The sequence below is a fragment of the Acromyrmex echinatior genome, chromosome 18, assembly GCF_024713525.1.
Source record: "Acromyrmex echinatior isolate Ae372 chromosome 18, ASM2471352v2, whole genome shotgun sequence".
In the NCBI taxonomy this organism is placed as follows: Eukaryota; Metazoa; Arthropoda; class Insecta; order Hymenoptera; family Formicidae; genus Acromyrmex; species Acromyrmex echinatior.
In genome coordinates this window covers 3,021,335-3,041,216 of record NC_141869.1, presented here as the reverse complement: position 1 = coordinate 3,041,216, position 19,882 = coordinate 3,021,335, and the positions used below count along the sequence as shown (strand labels likewise).

Below are 19,882 nucleotides of genomic sequence, written 5' to 3'. Positions count from 1 at the left end.
TGATTATCCTCTCGTTGAAAGCTTTAATCATCCTACGCTTTTATAATTTTGACAAGCCATGTAATTCCGTGTTCGTAATTTCGGCGTGAAAAACAACGGTGTGAGAAATGCCGATTAAAAATCCCCCATCATTGTATAAGGAGTGCACGAATCTCGCCGATGATTTTTAAGCGTGAGACAGAAAGAGAACGGACTCTCCTGCGATATTCCTATGAGTTACGAGGGCGCAGGATCGCGCAATGCTGATGGTGCTTTTCTCTGTGTATTGCGTGTGTATGCTATTACAACCAGGCGGAGGATGACGGCGTTAGCGTAGGGTTGTACGCGCTGCGGGGAAGCGTGACGAGGAACGAGAGAACGCGCGCATAAAAGGGAGAGAGAAGTAGTAAAAAGGTGGGAGGGATGCTCGGTGGAGGAAGAGGAGAGAAGATGAGTGGAGAGAACGAGAAGGCCGATCGTAGGGGTTGAGAGCAGCAAGGGGGAAACGGAGCACACGGTACGGAGCAACCCCCATTGCCTCGCCAGTGGTTCAGTCAGCGTTTAGCACCGGCGTCGCTTCGCTTCGCTCCACGCTCGGGATCACCATCGGATACGTCCTCGTGCACATCGTCGCGTGCCCCCCAGTTTGTCTCTCGAGAGATCAATGAGCCCGCGACACATCCGGGTTTCGTTCAAGTAAATCGCGCCCATAAAACCACTGTGACGCAGAGAGCTGATAGAAAGAGCTGGTACACCGATAGTCAAACGTGATAGTCGAAGCTGCCACTTGTCGCTGCAGCCAGGGATAAAGAAAGCAAGAGGGAGAGAAAGAAAGAGAGGAAAAAGGTGAGAAAAAGGAAGAGTGTGTGTCGCGAGAAGTGTTAGAGCGTGGACACGAGATCGAAAGAAAAAAATCGAGGACCTGTACGGGTCCTTAACGTTCAGGACGGTGCATGTCTCGGACCCCGTTTCTCAGCTTTTCCTCCGGCAACGCTTTGTCTACGTTCCTGAGGTAAGCAGACGTGAATGATGAAGAAAATGCTAAAATCTGTGCTTCTTAATTGTGCCATATTATATTGTGATAGAGGATCATTTTGCCTTTATGCAATTTTGTTTTGCAGTAACAAAAGTCTTTTAAAATTCAATCGGGAATCCCATTTTTGTCACAAAATCTCAAACCTTGTAAGCTACAAGAAAATAAATTCTTCCAAAGATATATATACTGTCAATTATTAATTACATCAATAATTTTAATTATCATTTACAGAAAAAATGATTTTAAAAGAAATATTTACCCATAATTGATATATACGAAAGAAATTCATGAACTTTAATGTTTGTCAATCTTTTCTTTAATTATTTTATCAAATAAATTTTTTCTAATAATTTTGAGATCATTTTTTATATGGAAAAATATATATAAATTTTTTTTTCCTCACTTTCTCTCTCTAAATACAATATTATTCAGAAGAAAATACTACTTATTATGTGCGATTGCATTTAAGATGGAAAAAATAATGAAAAAAATGTAGGCAATATGAAGAATTAATTCATCAATGCAAATATCCTGTTATCATATCACAATTAATCATAATTAGTGATTATGATTGAGCATGCTCATAACGGGTTAAAACGTTCTTTTGAATATCGTATATCTGTTCAGTGATATATTGGCGATGAGAAACGTTTTGAAGAAAAAACCCTCAGTTTGTGATTTGATCTCCTATTTGCTCAATGTCCTGCCAGTCCGTCTGGCAATCCTTTCAAGTCCTCCCAGGCTTTCGATTCTTTATATGACGTCTTAACCTCGTTACTTCAAAGAAGAAACTTTTCGGGCATCTCATTGTTGAAATTGCAAAATCCCAAATCTTGTAAATTACAAGGAAATAGATTTTTTCCAAAAGTATAATATAATTATTAATTTCATTAATAATTTTAGTTAATACTTTCAAAAATTATACATATTTTGAAAAAAATATTACACATAGCTAATATTTCGTATTAAGTCATTTCTTCCATTAGAGATAGAAATATTTATCTTTGATCGCATAGATTTATTATATTTTTTTTTCACATTTGACATATGATGAATTAGGTTACATTAATCTCTTCAGTGTCCTAGAACTTTGTCCATTTTTTATATAAATGTGTGAAATTAATAGGTAATGCTACGTCGTTTCTTTTAAAAAAGGAGGTATATTCACGATTTACGACGACACTAAACTCTCTCATATTTATTCTGCAATAAAACTTACAATAAAACTTGAATATTTTTTCTATTTAGTAGCTTTTAATAGAATTTAAAAAAATAGGATTAAAGAACGATGAAGTTACGTGCACGGTATGGTGAATACAATTTCTATAGAAGGTAATAGGAAAGGCTGCTAATTGGTACTTCTCTGTAAATATCAGCTTCAAAGCGCAGTGTGTTTTTTGAATTTTACATTTCGCTTCAAAATCAATTTAATACAAAAAGAGAAAAAAAAGGTATCCACTTGGTGGTCGATCATAGATTTTCCGCTAATCGGTTGAGAGATAATCCCTTAAAACTCTACGCACAGTATACATGCTTTCCGCAAATAGCGCAAAGTCCACGTATGCCGCTACTGCGCGACATTTTTTCTCCTTCGAGAAAAACGCGCGGCTTTGAAAGAATTAATAATTATGTGCTCGTGTGTAGCATGGACATTATTGATTCGCGAGCCATAGGTCGCATCATACGCCTCGTAATAAACCATTAGGACACGTGCTTGTATTTGAAAACGTAATATTTCAGCATAGATTTGAAATGTCGCAGAGACCGGAAGAATCGTAAAGCTGAAGCTTATATGTCCATATTTTTTCAATAATCGATACATATTAGGTCGGTTTGCGAACGAAATTTTATACGTACACCAAAACGGTCTTCCGACGTAGATATAATTCGTAATCATATTTTTTAGTTACGGAAGATGCCAATGTGATTATTTTCTTAAATAAAAGAACGTAAGGGCAAATGAAAGTTGGAATTATGCATGCACATTAATAACTATAATATAATTGTACCTATCATTAGTTTAAAATAAAAACAGACTGATACAACCGGACGTTCCAACTCTTCTTTGAGTCATCCTCAGAAATATCACGAAAACCTGTGTCCTTATCACTGTAACTTTCATTTTATATATATATAATATTATATATATAATATTTCGCTAAGGATGGCTCGAGACATCCGATTGTATCAATCTTTTTTATAATTTATTATAAGGTAATAATATAATAATATTATAACCATAAATGTGCGCGTACTAATTATAGTACTAACTAATATTTGTCTCTATGTTCTTTTATTGGATATTTTCCAGAATTCCTTAATTTATATCTATCACTTATTTTTTTTAGAATTCATTATAGAAATGTGGTGCAATTTTTCTTGTTTCATAAACTGAATTAAGTATGTTTACTATTATCACACACTGAGAGAATTGTTTTACTCAATCGTGACAAGATTGCATTCTTCGTTGCACCCACGTCGAAACTTACAAAATGCTTCATTTACTATAACTCATACGGTTGATAGTACGGCCTCCTATTCAACAGACGTGACGCCCAAGTTCACTAAAGCCTCGTAAACTCGGCCTGGACTTGGGCCAAATCGAAGTGCCATAGTGCCGTCGTCGTGCATATAACTATATGCGCCCGAAACAGCTGTTAACCCGACTTGTTGCACCGTCAACAGACGTAACCGCGCTGCAACTGGTGAACTTTGCCGCTCTCGAACACAAGAGATTTTTTTGTGAATAATTATAGTCTATAAATATTAAGACCACAATCTTTGGGTTTGAAGTTGAGATATTAATAGCTGCAATGAATTAATCGAATACTATTTTCGACACGTTATTATATTATAAATCTAAAGGAAACCAAACTAAATATATCATTCTTATTTCAATAGAATATGTAAATATTGAGACCACAATTTTCGGGTTTAAAGTCGATGGCTAAATTAATCGAATATTATTTTCGACACATTATTATATTAAATCTAAAGGAAATTAAACTAAATATATCAAATTTTATGACTTTCATTACATTAATGTATTAATTAAAATAAAGATGAAGTAATAAATATGAAGACATAATGGAATACATGTTCATTAATTACAATGACGTTATCTTTAGTATAATTTAATTATCTTGTTTTAATATTGCTATTTTAATTGTGTAATTAAACATTAAGGTAGTTCGGAGGAAGACGCCACACTTAAGCTTTTATTCTTGAGTAAGTTTTTATTATTGAATTAAGTTACAAAAAATTTTTTATTTATATTCTTTTTTTATATAAATTTACAAATTAAACTCTTATTTCGTATTATTGGAACTTATATTGTTGGAAAAAATTGATATAAAAGTGATATTACTGCAAAAGTGATATTTTTCCCCTATATGTACGGTTATTGCCACTTCCTATGGAAGAAAATACCACAAGTAATTAAATAATATGACGCAACATAAACTTGCACGTTTTACTTATTTATAGCACGCAATCGAGAGTTTAATAAAAAATACATAAAAATATAATGAAACATAAATTGAGAATATAAAAAAGAATGATTTACGAATAAGTTGCAGGATATTTATTCGTTTAAGCATTTTATTTAAATTAATTCGAATTATATAAAGTGTTCAAAATTTTAATTTATAAAATCGTTTTAATGACGGTGTCAATCACGAAAAATTATATTTTGTACTTATTGTCATCTTCTCCCAAAGTGTGAAGGGAAAATATTATTGTAACTTTTACGTATATATAAAAATATTTCACGGCATATTTCTTATCTTTTTGTATTCGTCAAATCTTTTTCGACGTTGATTGACACGAACATTTTCTGTTGAGACTGTTTACTTGTTTCGCTTGTTCACAGTCAAAATGGCCAATGTGTGCATTCTACGAAAAAAGCTATAAACAAAGTGGCGTCTTTCTCCTTGTTGCATTTTTCCCTGTGTCACCTTATATGAAAAATATAATATTTCAAAAATAAAAATTTAACTTTTCTTCTTTCTCTTTTTTCTTTTCTGTACGATTAAAATATACTTAAACACTATCAACTCAAGAACAAAGAATAATAAATATCTCAGCAGCTGTTCGAAGAATTTATTTCTGAAGCATTAGCTAATTGACGAGGCATACAGTATCTATAAACGCAGATGCACGTTCATCGATTTGCTTTCTTAAGCGCGATATCGATTATTTTCTGTTAAAACACATTTGGTTAGAACAAAATATATCCCGGGAAAGCACGGTTATTATTTTTGAAATCCGCTCGACTTCTCGACCCAATAACCGAATTTATCACACTCGCGGGATAGAGGTCGTGGAGAAAACTCTAGCTATTTCAGGAAGTAGGGTACGCGCGAAGATAATCTGCAACGTTTGTAAATGCATTCACACGATTGCACGAGTGTCGCGTCGTGCTTTGGAACGTTGCGATTACGCCATCGGGACACAAAAGCAACGAAGCGCTCGGCTTTAGTTTGGAGAAGAGACTTCGACGAAGCAAAGGAAACTGTTTGCGAGGGGAAAAAAAAAGATGCGAGTTTCCAGTAGGCCGCGCCGTCAAATTTCTCGCGGTACATCGAGCACCGCGTCTCTGTACGATGCGCTTTTGTGCATGCTTCCGTTGCATCGTTACGATCGTTACGATATACGCGAATTTTCGGTTCAAATGACAATCATTCAGCCGGACGGTATCGTTATATCCCGTTACACGTGTCGCAAGAAATATCGCAGGGCGTGATATACGATACAACAAATAAAAAAATATTTGTATGCTCCGCTACCACGTACCTCCATTCTTAATTTAACGCAGTTTATTTTTTATTGTATATTGGTTATCGAATTTGCGATCGATATTTTCTCGAGGAGAATTTCTCTACTTCTTAATATATAATATCAAGTACCTTGGTACCTCGAATTAAAATTCTCAAGAAGTAGACTTGACTTGAGTTTAGATGGACAATGAAGTTTCGTTATTCAATTTCCCTTCAGAGACTTATACTGTCAGGAAGGGCCTTTACTTTCAAGCGCTTATAAAACTCGGTGGCTCTATTGATGCCATGATATTTTCACAAAGAAAAAAAAGAATTGATTACAAATTACTTGTCAGTTTGCTACGAAAATTAATTTCAAAAATTCTGGCACAGGTATTGTAAAAAAATTCAACGTTTAACGAGAATCACTGAAAGTGTTTGTAACTGACGTTGTACAATACAGGTGCGAAAGCTGGAATGCAAAACGGACATATTGATCCCGCATTGAATGTCGTGTTGATTCAATAATCGACAGTAATCACTCAGCTGGGCTTTTGCCGTTTTCGATATTTGCCTAATATAGCGATGAAATTTTACACCGAGAGAAAAGTGTTTGGTATTTATATAAATTTGCATGGTAAAATAACTATGGTTAAAAGCTTCATTTTTATAGTCATTATACACCATAATGTTAATAATAATAATTATTATATTTATAGTTCTATATGATATAGTACTTAGTATTATATATTATAAAACTACACGAAAAAAATGAAAATCAAAACATAAAGAGCTATGCTGCCAGAAATTTTAATATTCTAGCAATCAGTATGAGTTTTTAATAAAATTATTTCGATGATCCAGCAAAATTTTAGCTCTTTCAGCAAAATCGTTCGTATATATATATATATATATATATATATATATATATATATTTCGTATATATATATATATATTTCTTTCGTATATAAATATAATTATTATTACTAACATTGTAGCAGTAATAATTATAAAAATAATTATAAAAAGCTTTTGACTATAATTATTTTACAATGCAATTATATAATCACAAATACTAAATACTTTACGAATACAAATTTTTCGCTCAGTTTCATCTCAATATTGATAATTGGAATTGAAAACAACAAAAGTCAAGCTGAGTGATTACTGTCGATAATCGAATCACCGACATCCAATGCGGGATCACCGTGCTCTTTTTGGATTCCATCTGTCGCACAAGTATTGTCGTACAACATGTACGAGTGGAATACAAAAGTGTATGAATAAATGCGCAAAGAGTGCTTGTCCAAAGTGCTGCGGGTGTGGTTGTTTACTCACGATTGTCGATCAATAGAGACAATCGTGCTCTTAATTACCAGGACGTGCCTAACCGTCGGTTAGAATCCAGCATCAAGCTTTTCGTCGATTAGCTCGCCGAGTAAAAGCTCCATCGCTAATTCGAGCGACGAGCTGAAAATAAACTTGCGTCGTCTCGACGTCGGTCCTTCGAAAATTGCGCTTTATTCCATGTTATATTATAATAGATATATCAGATATAGTCTCCACACAAAATCTCCCGCTTGCATAAGGTAGTATAGTCGCGGTGGAAATTCGCGTTTAAACGACGATCTATATAGGGTGTCCGCGCTTTCCTTTCACCCACGATTTTCTTGATCTCTCTTTCTGGAAACGATCTAATGAAAATTTAATCAGACGTAATCGGATTCCAGTCCTTTACCTCTCTCTACTTTAAATATCTAACGCAATTAACCTCCATTTAAATTGGTCGAAGAATAACGGCCATAGTATTCTTACCTTGCAATGATCCAGATTTTAACTTGGGAGCTATTGACGTCTAAATATTTTTTCAAACCCAATATTTCGAACTCGTTTGAAATATTCCTGTGTGAAACATACGGGACATCCTATATATATGTGTATTATACGTGCCGATACGCGAAGTTACTTTCGGTACGTTAACCGCACAGGCATTCTTCAGCCATCGCGGTTGATGTCGACTGGCGCGTCTATCTTCTGCATGACGCTCGTTCGTAAACTCGTGAATCGCTCTCAGCCTTCGCTGCTATCACAGATTGTTACTTACGCTCAAACACACGGATGTGAGAATAGCGATAGCAACAATGCTTGCGACAACAGCGTGTAGTCGCGGCTCGAACTCGCAAATGAAATAACAGTCGGCGAGAGCCCAATCAGATTACGGCGCGAGCAAGCAAAAGCACTCAGTGGTAGAAACGCTAGTGAGTAGTTAGTCGTAAGTTAAGTAACGACGCGAGACGCAAGAAGTACTAGAGGGAAAGAGAAGCAAAACGAGAGAAAGATGGGCGGAATTACTTTTCTACTTGGAACAGATGGAGTATCCATACCGTCTAATTACTACGGGTAATTTATTGGCGAATTGAAATCTCTAGAGATTCGTCTTTACTCAATTATCGCATGCATTAGACAGATCTATGACAGTATTTCATAGACCGTTGACGATATTATCGCGCATTAAATGCATAAGAAATAATATATACATGATTTTACAATGTATTTAAAAATTTAATTTAATACAGATTCAAAAATAATTTTGCTACACCATCAAAATAATTGTAAATAATGTAGGACGCTTAATCTGATTGGTAGAATAACAAAATTTTTTGTAGCGTTGTTCACCATATCTGAGTGTTCTATATAATTATTTTGATATTTCCATACAGTTCTTTTCAGATCTGTATTCTGCTAAATTTTTTATATATTATTTTTTAAATAAAACCGTTCTTTCTGCATATAAAAAAGAATTTTTCGATATATGGTTTTTATTTGTATTTAATACATTACAGAGATTAACAATATCTGGCATATGTTATTTTCAATATTATTGTATATGTGTGAAAATTATTGAAAAATACATCCGGAAATATCTGCGTTTTGTATTTATATACAAGGCAAGAACGATTTTGTTCAAGTATTTGAAAATTTTGCTAAATATAGATTTGAAAATGTTTTAAATATTTCAGTAATGTTTTTTTCATGTATAAAAGAAATTTTTTCGATATACGGTTTTTACTCGTAAACATATCACAAAGGTTAATAACATCATTAAAAGTGTGAAAAATATATACGGAAATATCTGCATTTTATGTACAAAGAAAAAACGGATTTGCTAAAATATTCAAAAATTTAGCTAGATACAGATTTGAAAATAATTTTGTTGGTCCATCATAATAATTATTAATTAAGACGATTTGTTTATCAAATTGTTTGCTAGTGTCAAAGTGTTGCAGCAACATCATCGTGCTTAAGTGTCTTACTTATTATTATAATTATTTTGATAATCCAACAAAATTATTTTCAGCTTTGCATCTAGCAAAATTTTTAAGTATTTCAGTAAAATCGTTCTTTCCATGTATACATTAATAATAACGGAAATTATATATGCAAGAGAACACAGAAAATAAGTACCTTGCTCTAAGCATCTAGCAGGTTTTTTCAGATTTCAATTCGGTACATAAAATTTTCAGGAAAGAACCGGCGCTTTTCTCTTGGGGGAATGTCTTTTAACCGACGGCTTTAACCATCTTGCCTCGCGGCTCGGGCGATATCTGAACGAACGACCTGATAGCAAAGGGGTATCAGCCCGGGATTAAATGGGGCGTAGTAATCGTTTATGCCGTAATTATATACTTGCATAATTCTAGGTTCACATAATATCACTGCTTGCGCTGCAACAAGGATTATACGTAGGAAGCCACGCGTGTGCGGCTCGGAAGTTTTTAATCGCTTGCGCCAAATCGAACGAATGAAATACGCGATGGTGATTAACGAGTAAATTAAATATCACGGTACGCTGTCATCAGCAGTGCACCGCTCTAATCGTTTATTAAACGAAATATACAGTAGCTAAGTAAAATATATCGTTAAACATATATATCGGTACATCATAAAATATACGAATAACACAAGTAGGCCGATATAAACGATTTATAAATGCTGATGCTGAACAATTGCAAACGTAAATATGCGGACAGTAAAATTTCCATGTACATTTGTCATTGTACTCGTACATTGCGGCGATAAACAAAACATTGTGTCATATAATCGACCGCCTCGAAACGGCGTAATAATGGCCGCACATATCGTAAGTTTCGTTAAGCTTCGAAGAACCCCTGTGAACAACTACCTCAGGTGGAAGTTCGGTCGGTCGCTTGCCTAGAAAATATTACGTCACTGAATCGTTAAACGGATGTTTAGTTAGCGTTGACGGCCAAATCCGCTTAGTGTGATTAAGCCACAGCAGCATTAAGAGGATAACGTTCCGCGATACACTCGGAACTCTGTTCGATACCGTCAAATGCATGTCCCAATGAGGACCGGCAAGCAGCATTGTGATAATCCGATTGCCGATGTTGCTGGTATGGGTACATTACCGATATATCTTGTTGCTTGGTTATATCAGAACCTGGTGGGTCGCTGGTGTTAAGAGATCAATGTTTCTCAAACCCTCGCGTGCCGAGAGCTTTGTCGTAGCGCGCAATCGTAAAATCAATAGCACACGCATAGCATATAGACATTTGTTGCTCATTTTTTCTCCGTTGTGCCACGTCGCGATATGAAGCGATATAGTAAACATAAAGTATACCAAGTTAATGAGTTTTGCAAATATAATGTTATTTGAGATGTTAGGATCTTATTACAAAGAAAAGTATTCAGATTTGTGATTGTATAGTAAAATAATTAAAAATAATTGTAGTTAAGAACTTCATTTCTGTAGTTATTTCTCTTATAATATTAATAACCAATAATTATATTTCTAACATTATAAAAAATATAATATTAAATGAAAATTGATTGAAAAATGTTTAATAAGTGAAGAAGGTTGATTAAAACGGATTTATAGGATAGTATTTAATAACATTTTTGTTTTACGATTTCCAATTTAAATAAACTGCACGTTGATTATTTTTTTATCCTGACAAAGACAATCGAGACAACGCAAAGTCTAAAATCAGGATATAAGATGTTTTGAAGACCTTTAGATGTCTTTTAGACGCATTTAAAAATGTTTCTAAGACGTTTTCGTTATATATGTTTAAGATGTCCTATGTCTCGTTCTTGGACGTATGTTGTCTGAAAAGACAAAGCTTGACAAATCATCGTGCACTTTGTTTGAGCTGGAAATTGAAAAATTCACACAAAAGCATTATTAGGCACCAAGATCGCTTTGATCGAATAGCCTTCTTATTTGCGTTAAAAAGTATATATGCTATTGGTATCGAAACTGACTATAAATTATGATTAAATTGTGATACTTGCAATCATTTTGTTCTCTCAGGGTAGACGTAAAGCTCTTTTTTTAATGCAACCATGAAATCTACAGCTAATAGCGTGCAGTTATCTTTTAATTTAATCTTTCCTTAGAAGTTGTAATAGAAATCTGCACGCTTATCACTTTTCGACAGACTTTTATTTGGCTAAATTTCTAATGCCGTTGGTACAAGTTGAAATTAGTGAGAATATACGAACGATGCAATGATGAGATAAACTGCCTCGAATCTGTATATCTTCGATCGGAGCAATTATTAGAAGGAATAGATAAGGGATAATGATACGAGCAGTAACATCTGCATTTACATAGTTCCCGCAGTTTAACGTGGTTTCTCTCTCTAGTCTAGTACCATCAAAGGCTGCCTATTACCATTTGCAGTATTCATAGCCATAACGTAAGCAGACCGTTATTACTTCCCTGGAGGATCGCTACTATTTTCGACAGAGGTCGAAGAATTAAAATGAAAATCAACACGATCTAAGATTGCTACTTCAATTTAGTTATAATACATCGATATTCGCTCTAATATTCGCTCTAACATCTATCACGGTAATTCGCCTTTTCACCAACAGTTTGTACTTTGGCGAAATGTAATGCTTATCTCTATTTATTAAAAGGAAAATGATAAAAATTTGTGGTAATGGAAAGTAAATTTCAGCTTAACGGAAATACTATAGACTCTCTTTTTGAAAATTCGCACAGGAATAGTCAGAGAAAATATAAATTTCGATTTCTCATGTACTCGATCTAATTCTAGAAGAAAATAAAGATGTAGTAGATCTCTGAGATTAAAGTTAACCGACTTTGCTGAAACCGTTCATAAATCCTAAAAATAGTAACAGGGTCACGTTCGACTTTTATTTTGAGAGATATTTGCACGGCGAAAGGATACGCGAATGAAGGTACAGAAAACGTCGATATCACTGAGACGTATATATCGCGAGACAGATAACACTCTATCGTCTCACTTGCGCGGAAGTAAAACACGACTCTAGAAACGATTTGACGATTCATGCGAAACCTTTCTAGTATTTTGCTTTTCGCACGTTTATAGTTAAAGTGCAACGAATAAAACGTAACCTAATTTTCCTGGCGCAGAACAGAAATAAACTATTATCGAGGTAACAATAGCCCTCGACACTGAAACAATTGCGGTCAGTAATTGCGATCTTGCTCGGAAATTTAAGAGTTGAGCGACGCGTTAATGGCCTAAATACCGCAAATAGGAGTCTGGACGGTGCTCGAGATAAAGACAAAACGAAGTTGTATCGATCGGTACGATTTATATCGCTATTTGTTAAACGACAACGAAGTTGTCGATGTAGCGAAGTGATTCGTACAGTTACCGTCGTGGAACATGGCAAAGATAAAACGCGGTTTATGTTCAGTTTCATTCAAACTGAGTTACTACGTATTGAAGAGGCAGAAAGAGAAAGAGAGAGAGAGAGAGAGAGAGAGAGAGAGAGAGAGAGAGAGAGAGAGAGAGAGAGAGAGAGAGAGAGAGAGAGAGAGAGAGAGAGAGAGAGAGAGAGAGAGAGAGAGAGAGAGAGAGAGAGAGAGAGAGAGAGAGAGAGAGACAGCGTAAAGAAAGCAATACGTGCGACGTATTTTAATGGAGTCTTTAATAATTGCGGCCCACACCCTCGACACGCGGGCATCAGGTGTCCTATTTAAATATTTATAAAGCCTCACCTCTTGCGTATCTCGAAACCGAGGTACATGAAGCGGCACGCTGACTTGTCCAGAGGTAAATTTACTGAGCAACGACGGCGACGAGCATCAAGCTTACTTCATATATTTTTCAGAAAAACGCGTCCACAAAGATTCTCGTTTAACGATCCATTGCAGACATTGTGGACCTTTTTCATTTATATTTCATTTACATTTTAAAGGAAGTTAATTAATATTTGATTAATTAATATTGTAATAATGAATTTTTATGCTTTTAATGATATTAATGGCAGAATATTGAATATTTGCAAAAATTATTTATATAAACAAGGATAGTATTTAGTGCACGGAAAGAACAGTTTTGCTAAAGTATTTAAAAATTTAGCTACATATATATAGATGTGAAAATAATTTTCTGTTGGATTATCGAAATATAATTAATGAGATACAAAAAATTTTAACATTCTAGCAATCATCTTGAGCGTACTACACTCAAAGAAAAAAATTGTTCATTTAACTGAATTCATTTCATTCGTCTTTATTTCTTTCATGGAGAATCTATGTATTTAAATGAAATATAATATATGTTTGACTTAAACGTACAGTTTCCATTAAAAGAAATAAAGTCCATCAAAAAAAAATAACAAACTAAATTAATTTAGTCAAATGTATAATTTTTTGTCAGGATACATAATTATTTTGATAGTCCAACAAAATTATTTTCAGATCTATAGGAAAGGATGGTACAATATCGAATATGATACATTTGATTTTTTATTGCTATTTTAGTATCTTTCACACAATGAGATGGTTACTAAACTCGAATCTTGAAAATTGAATTCAAATTTTGTTCAAAATTGTACCATTTTTGAAATTGTATTACCTTATCCTATCTAGCTAAATTTTTATATATATTAGCAAAATTGTTCTTTTCGTGTAGCATTAAAATTTAATCTTCAGTAAATATGAAACCCTTTATTTAATTTTTGTCTCTTTTGAAGAGAAATCTTAGTTAGAACGACACAAGTAGCTTCGCTATCATTCATGAAGTAACACCGTTTCTGTCTTACCTAATAGGTCTTCTCTAACTATCGTGCGTTAAGCAGTATTCAGAACTTGCTTCGTTGCAATCATTAGTCCTCTATTCAACGCGACCAAGTTAGAAATGCACGGTGTTATGGTAAGGATATAACGCATTCTATTATTCTACCAGCTTCTGCGTTCAGATTGTGACGGCAAATATCTAAGTCGTAGAGTGAACTTTTTGAAAAATGTAAAGAAGAAGAATGTTATCGTTTATCCTGTGTGGAACTCGTGCTTCTTGGATGTGAATAAAACTCTCTTGACATTGACGTTCGAGGGACATTAGTATTCAAACGAGATGTAAATTTTTATGATGGAAATGAATCCGATGTCATTTTTCTAATTAATGTATAAAAACTTGAGATAAATAATTTTAACTTTAAAAAAATAAGAGCAAAATCTATTTTTTTTAATAATATTTATTTTTTAAATAATATTGATTTAAGAAAAAGAATATTGTTTCCATCTCACTTTATTAAAAATGGCGTAGTCTTATGATGGTTTTTTTTATAATTGCATCTACTGCACTTGACAATGTTGACTTCTTGGAGTCTCTTTTCAATGAAAGTGTTAATTACAGCATGACGTTTATGGTCTTTTTCTCTCATTCTATGTTTTATTATTATACCATTTAATTATTATTTTTATTATTATACCGTTTAAATAAAAAAACGCGAGATATATAGAGGCAGACAAATATTTCTCAATTCAATAAATTACACGGGAAACTTGCATGTGTTTTCCGCGTGTGATGCAAGGAACGTGCAAGGATGCGCAAAGCGTTTCAAATTTATTTGAAAATATTTCTGAACGTATTTGAGGAACCTGAACCTTCCAATTCCCATGATACCTATATCCTGCAGCGCAAAGTTCTTCGCGTTTATTTAGTACGCCTCCTTTAAGCTTTTTCGCCAATATGACAAGCATTCTCGTTAAACTTTGTAAAATATGTGGTATAAAATATGTGAATATCGATCATGTAACATTCAATGAGGATTTATCGAGGATTGCATAATTATGGAGATTGTATTGAAAAACATATAAATGTCGATAGCACCACGTTTTATGGTCACGTTTCATATTCTCTTAATCTCTGGAAAAATAAACTTTTTCCATCCATTGTTGTTACGAGCAACTTCCGGATGTTCTGACATCGGCACAGAAAGCAAGGGAAATTATTCAAGAGTGCTTGCACACTGAAATATGTCTGGAGCATTCGCCTCTTCTCTTTATATTCTCTTTCACTTTAATAAAAGTATTTTTACCAAAGTCTCCCGTCACGAATCAATTCAAGAAAATCCAATCGGGATCTGTGTTCCGTGCGTTTACGCTTGGATTTCGAATATCCTATTCTTCTTGCACTTTCTTAGATTTCTTAGGAATACGATGTCGTCTGGACATGGTTGCTTTTCTTATCTATTGGAAAACTCAAAAAGGAAATACTGGAGATATTGTTTGTTGAATTATGCACCCGATATACATGCAAACAATATAACAATTTGTTAAATTTACAAATACCTACTGTTTACCGACGAAATCAATGAATTTTTCGAAATTTGATGCAGTCTCGCGAGAGATACACCCCATCAAAATTCTATATAAAATATAAACGACCTGGCGCAATTTATACTGAAAACCAGAAACGCAAACAATACTAAATTCTTCTATAACTGACTCATTTTTTTATATTACCATTAGTTTGTATTGTTGTTTAAAAAAAACATTTAAACTTTTTATATGCAATTTAAAAACAAAATTAGGACATCAGAGAGGAACAACTTTTATGTAGCAATAAATTACAATACTAGTTATTTTCGTGTCAGACTCTATCTAATTTCGACTAATTAAATGGGGTGTGCAGGAATTTCGATATACCTACAACTTCGGAATGCATACGTCCCGAGAGTACAAAAGTGCTATGGGATTAAGACCTAATGTCGCATTCATGGACGTGTAATTCCGCAGCTGGAGGCGTGCGGCCGACTTCTGTGCTGCGTGCAGAGGCTCTGCAGAAGCGGAAGTGCAACCGACGAGCCCACTGAGCATCGGATCAACGCTCGCGGTCGACGAGGAGCACAAGCGGAGCCTGAGCTGGTGGAGGGTCAGGGTCCCTCGGGTCCGGAGGATGGAATGCTCGCTATGCCCGTCAGCCCGAGTCCCGCGTCCACCTCGTCGCAGGAGGACGCTTGTAAACCGCCGCCGCGCAACTGCTATCGTCTCGTTATGCTTGGCAGTGCCCGGGTTGGAAAGACCGCCATTGTAGCACGGTAAATGCCCGAAATCAGCAAACCACGGCATTCAGTTTTAAAGCGAGTTTTTCCTTCTATCATCCAAAATCAATTATCGATCTCATTCTCGATTATTTTACACAGTTGGACAATTTGTATTAAATTTAACATGTTTCAAATGGTCCATCTAAATTTTTGTGTTAACTTAAAGGTGCATCCAAATTGTTGATTGACTTAAACTTTGAGTCAATGTCGAGTCGAGCTTCAAGCCAAACTTTAAGCCGAGTCTTAAGCCAAATCTGAAACCGAATTTCGAATATATTAGAGACGATCTTTGAGTCAAATCTCGTGAGCGTTGCGAGCATATTTTTTGCGATCTATATTGAGGTTTTAATTATGTGTTTTATATACGTAACGTTCACAAGGTTTAGCACGAAGCTCAGCTTATCGAAGCTCGGCTTGAGAGACTCGGCTCAATAAACTAGATGCATTTTAGACCCGTATTATAGACTATCAACTCTGATCGACCTGATTGCTGATTCTGACTGCTGATTCATTGTAGATTCACTATGGGTCAATAATCAAGTAGGCCTGAGTTGGTAGTTTGATAACGGCTTGCGGGGATACTGAAATGACAAACTCCAAAGGAATTGTCTATTTTACCGATCGAATGCAATTTACATATATGCGATTTTAACTATTTTAAGTATGTAATAAAATTAAAACATATTTATTTACATTTGAATGTTGAATTGAACATATAAGAATGTTATAAAACCTTGAGTTTATGATTTTGAAGCTTACAAAAAGAATAAACAAAAAAAGAATAAAGGAAAAATATCTGAATGTACGTACTAAGGATAAAGTAATTTCAGATCATATTTTCTATTTATTTCTCTTGTAAGCTTCAAAATCATAACAATTCGAGATTTTGTAATATTCTTATATGTTATTCAAATGTGGATGGATACTTTTAGTTTGATTATATACTTAGAATTATTTATATGAAAAATATAAAAAGTAATAGAAAACTGTAATTCACAAACTTTTTTTGTTTTTATCTAGTTGTTTTTTCCATATTTATTTGCATATTTATTACTTTCTTTTATTTTAGAAAAAGATTTTATTCTGTGTGAGGAACAATGCAATAACTTAATTTCAAAACAAATTGTAAAAACATTTTTTTCGAGGAAAAATTAATATTTACAATATATTAAAATAACACGTATATTTATTTTTTATTAAAATTTTAAAGCTGTATAATTTTTATGCTATTTGTTCACTTGTTTATAAATGGTATTATTTTAACACTAAGAAATATTAAATATTACTTTAAAATATAAAATATTTAAATAACGTAATCACATTATTATGTTAAATTAACATTTTTGCATTAAAAATTCAACACAAAAATTTAAATGAGAATCAGTTTGAAGATTTAATACAAGTACAAAATATTTTTAACCATGTATGTTATTTTATCATAATATTTGCAAATTTTATCATTTTTTAAACATTATACTTGTTTCTTCATATCGATTTTCCTTTAGTTACATCTCAATTGAATTACGAAATATAAGATTTTATTTTCTATATTTTTTGCTTATTTATGTTTAATTTTGATTTTGATGCAACGTTTCCCATTAGAACTTCGCTGATTTGATACCTTCTGCTGTGCGCCTTTTTTTTAATATTCCATACGTTTCGGTTTCCTAAATTCTGTCCGTCGTGCTCCCTTTCACAGATCGATTACTAATAGTGCAAAACAATGTCATTCAATTAATCTTTGAATCATACTGCCAACTAGTATATACTGCATTATTGTGTTTTCTATTGTTATGTAACCGCTGCTACCATGCGACACAGTATCGAAAAACTGACCACCACGTGTTCCTGGGAACAAAGCGTAATCCTCCGAATTGGATCGATCTGTTAAAATTGCGACCTAATCATATTTCTTTTCTCATCGTCAAATAGAACCAGAGGTCTGTCGCTGTCCCGATATTACCCTTCGATTAATGGTGGTGGTTTTGCGAAATGTCGAAAATTTGCGGTCGGTTCGAAGTTATGTTGACTATCCTTAATTGACCGCAATTACGCGACCCCTATATATGCTAAGCGAATTTTTTATCCATGTGTGCATACATAGTGATCGTTAACGAATCCATTTAAAAATTAAAATAGGTGCTTATCTCCACAAATGCGATTCTTTAAATACTCTCAGTGCTACGATTAACTCTGTATTTACCAATTTCGTTCGTCGGGCTCGTATCTGATTAAAAAAATTCATTATATAATTAAATTTTAAAGATGCTTTTTTTTAATTGAACTACACTTTGAGAAAAAGACATAGTGTTGGCAACTATAAAAATAACAACTATACAAACTTTTATGAGTAGACTCTTACAGAAATATAATTCTGGTAAATTTAATATTGAAACAGTAATTAATTATTTATTTAATATTGATACTAATACAGTAATTAATTATTCATGTTAGGTATTAGAGGTACTGTCATTCAGTAGTCAAGTTCCTTCTAGTACTCTACATAAATAGTTAATTACTGTCTTTCATGTAATAAATTGGCTAATATTAAATTAACTAGTATTAGTTTTCTGTAAGGAAAATTATGTCGTACATATATACTTAAATAAGCTATTTTATAATTATTGCAACTATAAAATATGATTTATGCAATTATATAGTTGCCATCATTATGTTCTTTTTGAACGTATAATACATAAATTATTAATATTCCATCTACATAAAAAAAATTATTAGAAACGAAATTGAAATCTGAAACTCGTAAGATAACTGGGGAAAAAGGAATTCAAATAATACAAAAATATTAATATAATGAAGCGTCCATACGGATAAAATTGCCGCTCACGTTTCAGATTTCTGTTTAATAAATTCGAGGAGAGTTATACGCCGACGATAGAAGATTTTCACAGGAAACTCTACAGGATCAGAGGCGAGGTTCATCAGCTTGATCTTCTAGATACAAGCGGAAACCATCCATTTCCGGCGATGCGACGATTGTCTTTCCTGACGGGTAAGTCCATCGGCTTACCTCCCCAGAGAAATGCGCTGCTCCGCGTTTCAAGTAGACATCATATTCAAGATGCCGCAAAATAATCGCGCATATATATTTTCGCTGAATATAAAAATTTAATTCTCGACAATGACATTCCGTTTTTATCGCGGCGAAAATTAGTACGAGAAGAATTAATGGATACTTGACTCCCGTATGAGCAAGTAAAAAATTAGCACGTTAGCGAGTGACGTGTTGCAAATGCATCGCGATGCATTTTATATGAGAATACGTCAGACCACGGTGGATAGATGGAAAAAAGGGTCATAAAGACCCAGACGCTTTTTTGCAGTGAATATATTTGTAAATCTTTAAGCGTTTGAGAGAACGCGATAAATACGAAACGTGACGCTTACCTAAAGATTAACTCCGTGCTTTTATCTTAATATCCCTCTCGATAGTCGAGGAAACTTTTGTTGTTTGATATGGCGAAAGAATGTCTGAAAATAGACATACACCGATGGAGAAAATCGTACCGAGCGTTTCTGTCGCTAATTCGCGCTTGGCAAGTTTCACGACTTTCGGCGAAATCTCATATCCTCGACAACGATAGTTCACTATGTCCTGTACGCGGGAAAAGTTCGAGGGAAACTGCCCGGGGTGAGTGTCGAGATATTACCGGAATTTCAGCGATGCTTAGATACGAAATTGTATCATGTGGTGCCAATTAATTTTGCAAAAGTCTAAGCGAGAATTACACGTTCA

The 19,882-nt window shown here is 34.0% G+C and overlaps 1 protein-coding gene across 1 annotated transcript in view; it reads left to right on the top strand.

Annotated features, from left to right (window-relative positions):
• The first annotated feature begins 282 nt into the window (after window positions 1-282).
• Window positions 283-19,882, top strand: part of LOC105144917 (GTP-binding protein Rhes) — a 28,070-nt gene continuing 8,470 nt past the window's right edge. The window contains exons 1-3 of the mRNA XM_011054181.2: window positions 283-991; window positions 15,821-16,122; window positions 18,981-19,138. Coding sequence (XP_011052483.1) covers window positions 15,986-16,122; window positions 18,981-19,138 — 295 coding nt within the window. The 5' untranslated portion in view covers window positions 283-991; window positions 15,821-15,985. The remainder of the gene's footprint in view (window positions 992-15,820; window positions 16,123-18,980; window positions 19,139-19,882) is intronic.